We start from the raw sequence: 9,467 nt of genomic DNA, 5'->3' as shown, positions 1-9,467 counted from the left end.
TTTTTACGAAACAGATGTAAAAATACAGGAATTATTCAAAAAGATTGAAGCAAGTTTTGAGAAATAAATGTTGATTGAGAATATAGTCGCCAGTGTATCAAATTTAATTTTTTATAGATTTATTTTTCTTTCTTTTATATTTCCTTTTGTTTTATCATACCAACCCCACATAACCTTGAAGTGCGGAATCCAAGGTATCTGTAGGCAGATTTCTCAAAAGTCCCTAAGCAAAAAAAAAAAAAAAAAAAAAAGGCAGGAAGATTTAGTAAAGACGAGAGAAACATATTCATGGGATAATGAATCTCTCCGCAAATTTAGAATTTTCATGAAAAATCGAACATTTTTATTTTATATCACTCAAATTCAAGAAGATCGACATATGGGTTGGGGCAAATTGAACAATTCTTGGTCTTTAGATGATTGGCTGATTGATGAGGGAATTGCAAAATTAAACCCAAAAAGTGCTATAATGTATTTGAATTATGATGAATGGATGAGGAGGAAGATGTATTGAATGAAAATGATAAGGAGAATGATGGAAATGTTGTGAGAGAGTATCTCAGAGTTCTGGAAGATCGAGATATTTTTCCTTTGCATAGACCAGAGGGTGCTTAAAAAAGTATTTATATTTGTTTTTTTCTTTATTCAACGATATTGTTAAATATTTTTTTGTTTATAAACAAATAAATTTATTTTATAAATTAAAAGAAATTTATTAGTTTAGCGGGGCATTAGGTCTATAACCATAAAAAATTTTTTTTATTTAAATCTTTAAAAGAAATTTTTTTTTGTTTCTCTATATCAAAAATTTTGCCTATTAAAAATTTAGTAATTTTTTTTTAAAACAAATCACCTTTTCTTCTAAAAGGAATGATTGGTTTAGCGGGGCATTAAAACGGTATTTCAATAGTCAAAATTAAAAATTTAATAATTATAAATAAATTGGGTCAGTCCATTATATTTCACCTGAAGCTGTTGCGGCCTATTTTTAAAAAAATCTCATAATTTGTAAAATAATTTTTAATATCCATAAAATTCATTTTTGAGAATTATTTTATAAAATTTTTTGAATTTAACTTAGAATTTTAATTTTTAAGTTGAGTTGCACAGAAAAAAGGTTAGATTGACAGTTATGTAAATTTAATAAAAAAGCATGGAAATAATTTAGATAATACAAATTTCTTGATTGATATTTGTTAAAAATGAGCTAATTTACTTGTATAAATAGATTATTATGTAAACATACTCAAAATAATAGATAAAAATTGAATTTAAAACTTAACTATAAAATGTCAAAAGTCACTACATTGTAATTAAATTTTTCTAAAAAGTGTATAAATATTAAAAAATTTATTACTACTTAATGTAAAGTATTTTCAATGTACTTTCATAATATGTGGTAACTTTTTAATTTTATAATATAGAAATATGAAAAATTTTACCTTTAATATTGAGTGTTTCATGATTTTCATTGATTTTTATTACTTATTTCTTCTCAGGTGCAAGACTAAATAATCCAATTTTTGTCTTAATATTTAAGTTTCAACTTCTTTTCCATTCTATTCAATTTTGGTGATGGAGAACGAGCTACTTTTCATTTTAAATTTAGTTTAGAAAATCTGCTGAAAAAAAGAATTTGTTGGTTAAAATGCAAGTAGATTTTTGCATGACTATTGAGATAGCCAACTTCAGTGTTATAAAATTACCTGAATTTTAATCAACAAATTCGCTTTTGGAAGCAGATTTTTTTAAGATGAATAAAACTACAAAGTAGCTTGTTCTCCACCACCAAAATTTAATAGAATGAAAAAAAAGTTCAAACTTAAATATTAAGACAAAAATTGGATTTTTTAGTCTTGCACCTGAGAAGAAATAAGTAATTAAAATCAATGAAAATCATGAAACACTCAATATTAAAGGTAAAGTTTTTTATATTTCTATATTATAAAATTAAAAAGTTACCACATATTATGAAAGTACATTGAAAATACTTTACATTAAGTAGTAATAAATTTTTTAATATTTATACACTTTTTAGAAAAATTTAATTAAAATGTAGTGACTTTTGACATTTTATAGTTAAGTTTTAAATTCAATTTTTATCTATTTGTCACATGCCACGTGTGTGACCTCTAAGTAACCTTAGACCAGACCTATTACCAAGCAAACTTGACAAACACCCATCGATGAGCAATCTTTTTACAACCCTATTACGTCGATACACGGATGTGATCTGGGTATATAAGGCCCTAAATTTGGATCCAAAAATCAGTATCTAATTTAAATCAAAGCGATCGACATCATCTCTGTACCAGTAGTCAGTGCGAATCTATACTCGTTACCTACGATTATCCCAGTCTAAGTAATACCCATCTCGTGTGAGACCGAGCCGTTGTCAAATCTCCAAGCAGTAAAATTGGAAAGGCGGTGCATCTGAACTGACTGTGGACGCACGAGCGGAAAACGGGTTTTCAGCTTCACAAAGAAGCAATAAAGGTTTTATTGGAAAAGGAACTGGTGTTCTCTCGGCAACATACAAATAACGAACTTCAAGAAATCATTATATACAATTTTATAATAAATTTCATTTTTACTAATTCTTAACTTTTATTCATTGATTCTTTTTTCCTCATTCCCAAATAAGATTTCTTCGGAATTTCTTATTTAAAACAAGGATAACAAATGTTAAGAGGTAAGTTACTTTTCACGTAACATACCCTCTTTTCTTGGTGCATCGGCCGGGAAAGCCATAAAGAATCAATGATATTATTTTTTCTAATTCTTATTTTTTCCAAAAATTTATTTTGAGATATAAAAAATATACATGTTTTTAACAATTCTAAAATTTTCTATTAAAATTTGAAACATTTAAAATCAATTTTTAACTCTTATTTTTAACAATTCTAAAATTTAATAAAAAATTGAAACACAAACCGAGAGAGAATCAATTCCAATGATTAAATCATTTCTTTTAAAAATTAATGTCTACTTCTAAGGAAAATATTACACAAGATAAACATACAACTCGATCAAAAATCAAAGAAAACCCTACTTTAAAACTTAACCCAGGAATTCCCTATTTTAAACCTTTAGCTACTGGTACACCTAGATACTCTAACGAAAATCCAAACCCTTTTTGCAAATCCGAATTAGATTCAGGAATTTGTCATTCATTATTTGATAACAATTCTTTCAATACTGACGAAGAAAGTGACAATACAATTTTAGAAAATAACGGTTCTTTAAATTCTACATTACGAAATAGTTTTAAACAAAGACTCGAAAATTCCATAATTAGCACACACGACAGTGACGACGAAAACAGTCACGACGAGAACAGTAATAGTGAAAATTTAACAGAAAATAACGAAATGGCTCTACCAATAAACCAACAAGTATCATTACGCGACGCTTTAGAAATAGTTCCTTTGTTCGACGGGACTAACATTCCAATCTCATATTTTATTGAAGGATGTTTAGAAGCAGAGCAAATGCTTCCGGAAGGAGTAGCTCGAAATAATTTAGCAAAATTATTAAGATCGAAATTAAGTGGGGATGCGCGAAAATGTATTTACGGAACTCAAATAGCAAATTTAGGCGAATTAATAAATAAATTAAAACGCGTATATTTGCCAGTTAAAACAGTGTACCAATTACAGGGAGAATTAGGAAATATATATATGTGGGAAAAGGAAAATATTACTTCTTATGCTGCGCGAATAAAAGAAATTGCTGATAAAATTGAAGATGTTCACAGGTTAGGTAATAACAATGCAGTTGACGATGTTTTTAAGGAAAATCTAGAAAAAGACGTGAAGCATTGCTTTGTGCGCGGATTAAGACCCGAAATAGAAATTCGTATGAAAGAAAAACCCACATTCCGAGAGATAGTAAACGACGCGATTGATATAGAAAGGAATTTAAGTGCTAGTTCAGATCTTCGAAAAAGCAAAATTAATGAGGATCATAAAGCTATAAAAATACACTCCTTACAAGATTCTGATTTACCTTGTTCAATTTGTAAGAGACGAAATCATAAAACAGAAAACTGTTTCTTTTCAAAACAACAAAATAAAACATACAGTCCACCAAGACAAACACAAGGATTTTCAAAACCCTATTTTAATAATCAAAATTTCTCAAAAAATAGAAATCCCTTTAACAATGGTAACAATTTTTACAGAAATAAAAATAATAACTCTAACAATTTTATGAATAAACTTTCTAGAAACTTTCAAACTTCACGATACAATAACAATAACGATTATAATAACAATAATAATTATAATAATAAAAACTATAATAATAATAATAATCAGAGATTTTTCAAAAAAGATATAACTTGCAATTATTGTAAAAAATCAGGTCATTATATTAATGAATGTAAAATTAGACCTCCTAGAAGAGAAGAATCATACAACAAACAACAATATTCTAAACAACAATCACAATCTCAATCACACCATATTCAAAAATCACAAGAACTACAACCTCATTTTTCGGGAAACTTGAATTCAACCCCCAGCAAGGGTGGACTGAGGGTAGAATAAATTTAAAAACACCCGTTTCAAAAGAACAAATTACTTTAAACAATTCGCAAACAAATACAATTCCCTCAATTATTATCTCTGCCGACGGTTTAAAATTTCCAGCTCGAATGATGATAGATACTGGAGCTGGAAGAAATTTATTAAAATTAAAAGCAATTGATCCAAGAATTCCAATTGACACAGAAAATATTTTAAAATTAATCGGAATAAATGATTTACCTCTTTACACTTCAGGGCAAATAAAATTAAATATTTTTGGTCATCAAACAATATTTAATATTATCCCAGATGCAGTCCCAGTAGACGAAGACGGTGTTTTAGGGACAGAATTTTTTCGAGACAATAACGTAAACATTAATTACACTTCAAAATGTTTAGAGATAGATAATAATCTTTATCCTTTTGTTTCCACAAAAATTTTAACAATACCAGCACGAACGATAATAACAACTACAGTTTTTATTGACGATACTAATAAAAATGAAGGTTACATACCAAGATTGAATTTAGGTTCAGGAATTTATGCCGGAGACGCAGTAGTAAAAAATTACGACAATGAAACATTTTTAAAATTTGCAAACACTAATGAAACTTCAGTAACTATTTCAATTCCTACAATCAAATTAGAAGAGTTTGAAGAAATCAACCCTTATACATCTATCACACAAACTCAAAAATTTGATAACAATGACATGACTAATAATTTACTAAATAATTTTTTAATATCAGAAAATTTTTGTACTTTTAATAAAATGACAATTGAAGACAGAATAGAAGAAATAAAACGACTTCTTCGTTTAGACCATTTAAACCAAGACGAATACGATCATGTACTCTTATAAAAAATAACGCTGACAGATTTCAAATGCCTGGAGAACCTTTAGAAGCAACTAATATTTTAAGACATTCAATACCAACTACAGATGACTGCCCAATATTTTCAAGACAATACCGTTTTCCTCAAATTCACAAAGACGAAATAACTAAACAAGTAAATGAACTTTTAAAAAATAAAATAATTAAACCTTCTCAATCACCTTATAACACACCGGTATGGATCGTACCTAAAAAACCTGACTCAAGCGGAAATTTAAAATGGCGAATGGTATTAGATTTTCGAAAACTAAACGAAAAAACTATAGGTGACTCATATCCATTACCTCATATAAATGATATACTTGACTCAATTTCTTCCGCAAAATACTTTTCTGTTTTCGACCTAGCAACCGGATTTCATCATATAAGAATGAATCCCAATGACTCACACAAGACAGCTTTTTCAACACCTCATGGTCATTATGAATTTGATAGAATGCCATTTGGTTTAAAAACAGCACCCGCGACATTCCAAAGACTTATGGACTTAACATTAACTGGACTAATTGGAACAGTACTTTTTGTTTACCTTGATGACATTGTTATTTACGCAGACACACTCGAAGAACATGAAAGAAAATTTAATAATTTAGCTGAACGACTTAGAAACGCAAATCTTCATTTACAACCAGACAAATGCGAATTCTTACGACCGGAAGTAGGATATTTAGGACACATTATTGATAAAAATGGTGTTCGACCCGATCCAAGGAAAATTATTGCGGTTAAAAATTTTCCTATACCGAAAACAACAAAGAACATTAAACAATTTTTAGGATTAGCAGGATATTATAGAAGATTTATTGAAAATTTTTCTAAAATTGCACATCCACTAAACCAACTTTTAAAAAAGGATACACCTTTTATTTGGTCAGACAAACAACAATTAGCTTTTGACACATTAAAACAACATTTATGCGAAGAACCTCTTTTACAAAGACCAGATTTTTCCCAACCCTTCGTGCTTACAACAGACGCATCAGGTTACGCGATTGGAGGAATACTTTCACAAGGGAAAATAGGAAAAGACAAGCCTATTGCATATGCATCTCGAAGCTTAAGCGATACGGAAAAGAAATATGACACTTACGAGAAGGAAGCATTAGCTATTATTTTTTGCGTATCTCATTTTCGACCATATTTATACGGTAGAAAATTTACTTTAGTAACTGATCATAAACCATTAGTATGGTTTCAAAATTCGAAGGATCCTTGTTCACGTGTTTCGCGTTGGAGATTGAAATTAGCAGAATATAACTATGAAGTAGTGTACAAGGCAGGTAAAATGAACGTGAATGCAGACGCTCTTTCAAGAAATCCAATTCCTAACGAAGAAGAATTATTTAGAAATCAAAAGGTGCTCGACGATGATACATTTTTAACATTCAAGGATAATAAAAAATCAAGTGAAAATATTCACGACAGTAATAATACATCTACATTATTACTCTTATTAACTACTCTTCTTAACCCAATACTTAGTGATTACATTACAAACACACAATGGAAAACCATTCTCACTAGGGCACAACGAAAATTAGAAGAAACGGGAATTCAAGAAAAACTTACGGAAAACGTAGAAAAAATATTGCAGCCCATTATCAAGAGGTCAAGAGGTCGTCCTAAAAAATTAAAAAATAAACTTCCCATACAAGAAGACAAGGTTGGTACCAAAAGAAGAGGAAGGCCGAGGAAAGACAAGAAGCCAATCTCAGAAGCTGAAGAAGAAACTGATCCAGAATACTTCGATGAATTAAGAAGAAATAAACGACTTAAAAAGACAAAGGGGAAGAAGAAAAACAAAATCGTAATTCAAGAAAAACCAAATGAAGACAATGAAACTTACTTTTTATCCACAGAAGATGATAGTTCAGAAGAAGATGACGACATATTCGAAGAATCCCTCGATGAAGAATTTTATGAAGAAGAAAATGAAATCTTTCAAGACGCCATGGATAACGAAGAAATTTTTGAAGAAAAAGATAAAATACAAGAAATTGAAATTGAAGAAAATAACAAAGACAAAGGGCGTAATCTAAGAAGAAAAGAAGAAATTACTCAAGCACCTCCTGTTCAAGAAAAACAATCTACGAGTAATAAAATTTTGATAGAATGTCGTGACCAATTAACAATGCAAAAAGACAATTATTTATATTTTGTAAGTACTAACGGTACCCCTCTCGACAATGGATCTAAAAGTTTAACAAAAAAATCAATTCTACCCAAATTTAATAATTTACAAAAGGGTTTAGTAAAAGAATTTAAAAAGGGAAAATATTATCATTTTGCACTTCCAATTCAAGAAAATGTCAAAGAAAACTTAACTGATACTCTAAATACAATCAAATCATGTTTTAACTCTTTACTTTCAATTAGTGATAAACTAAACATTCGCAGTATTAGTATAGCAAAAACATCTCAAATTAATCACATTCCTTGGGAAGATATTAAAATTTTAATTCAAGATATTTTTTCAAAATCTAAAACAAAATTTATAATTTGTAATGGGATTACGCAATACCCTAATAAAGAAATTAGACAACAGATATTAGAAGAAAATCATTCATCGGCAATCGGAGGCCATAAGGGAGTAACAAAAACTTTAGCTAGAATTCGTCAAAAATATTATTGGGAAAATTTAAAAATAGATATTCAAAAATACATAAACGGATGTTTACAATGTCAATTAAAGAAATTAGTTCGCGTAAAAACTAAAAATCCAATGATTATCACAGACACACCTACAACTGCTTTTGAAAAAATTTCTATGGATATTGTAGGACCTTTTAACCCTCCAACTAAATCTGGCAACACGTACATTTTAACAATTCAAGATAACTTTACAAAATACTCTTTAGCAATCCCTTTACCTAATCATCAAGCTGCTACAATAGCAGACGCATTCGTGAAAAAATTCATTTGCATATTCGGTTCACCTAAAGGCGTACTAACAGACCAGGGAAGAGACTTTTTAAGCAATTTATTAAAAAGATTAGCAAAACGTTTTAGAATTAAACAATTTCGTACAACAGCTTTTCACCCTCAATCTAATGGGTCACTCGAACGTTCGCATCATGTTTTAGCAGAATACTTAAAACAATTTATTGAGAAAAATTCTGAATGGGACGATTGGTTAGAATTAGCAATGTTTTCTTACAATACTAGCATACACGAAGGAACAAAATGCACACCATACGAACTTGTCTTTGGAAAATTAGCTCGTGAACCCTCTAGCGAATCTCCTTCTCAAAACGAAAAATTACAAACATACGATGAATATTTAACTACCTTTGTTACACAATTACACGAAATGAGAGCACAAGCAAGGGAAAATTTAATTTCGGCAAAGGAAAAATCGAAATTTTATCATGATAGAAAAATTAATCCCCTAGAAATAAAAAATGGCGACTTTGTATTTTTATTAAACGGAGGAAAAATTAAAAAACTAGAAAACCAATACTCAGGTCCTTATGAAATTTTAGAAATATTAGGAAAAGGTAATGTAAAAATTAACTTTAAAGGAAAACCTTTAATAGTCCATATTAATAGATTAAAGAAATCAAAAATTAATTCTGAGCCTAACAATTGACGTACGAAAATATTTTTTTACAGACAAAATTATATGTAATAAAAGGAAAACAATACTGATGACTTATGTAACACTAAAGGCAGATGAATTTAAGGGAGGACTTTTAGACTTCTATCTACTTCCAAGTACAACAAAGAACTTCATATTTGCAGAAGATTTGAATTGTAATTTCTGGAGATATGCTAATAACATCGTATTTTTTTTAAATGAAGAGCCCATAGTATCAATCGGAAGAAAAAGGGCCAAAATAGAAGGAAAAAATTTTAATTTCGAGGTAATACTTTCCGACAGTACACTATTTCTTACGGGAATATTAGGTTCAGGGGCAATTTCATATCTAAATTTAGGCAAATTTTACAACCATAATGAGTACATTTATAAGTGCATTTCGCCCGTGTGTGAATTATAAACCAAGAGAACTTCGACAACTCGAATTCCCCTTCATGATAAAG

At 29.3% G+C, this 9,467-nt stretch overlaps 1 protein-coding gene across 1 annotated transcript; it reads left to right on the top strand.

The window, feature by feature from the left end:
• The first annotated feature begins 5,415 nt into the window (after nt 1-5,415).
• On the top strand, nt 5,416-9,015 carry LOC122510918. The gene has a single exon (XM_043625879.1). The coding sequence runs from the start codon at nt 5,416-5,418 to the stop codon at nt 9,013-9,015; it is 3,600 nt and encodes a 1,199-aa protein (XP_043481814.1).
• Nucleotides 9,016-9,467: the final 452 nt, after the last annotated feature.

Source organism: Leptopilina heterotoma, unplaced genomic scaffold, assembly GCF_015476425.1.
Source record: "Leptopilina heterotoma isolate Lh14 unplaced genomic scaffold, ASM1547642v1 Lhet_773, whole genome shotgun sequence".
Taxonomy (NCBI): Eukaryota; Metazoa; Arthropoda; class Insecta; order Hymenoptera; family Figitidae; genus Leptopilina; species Leptopilina heterotoma.
Note: the sequence above shows the minus strand (reverse complement) of the source record. Positions and strands in the feature narration are given on the sequence as shown.

Coding starts and splice junctions, on each gene's coding strand:
- LOC122510918 (XM_043625879.1), top strand. CDS start 5,416: ATGCCTGGAGAACCTTTAGAAGCAACTAATATTTTAAGACATTCAATA.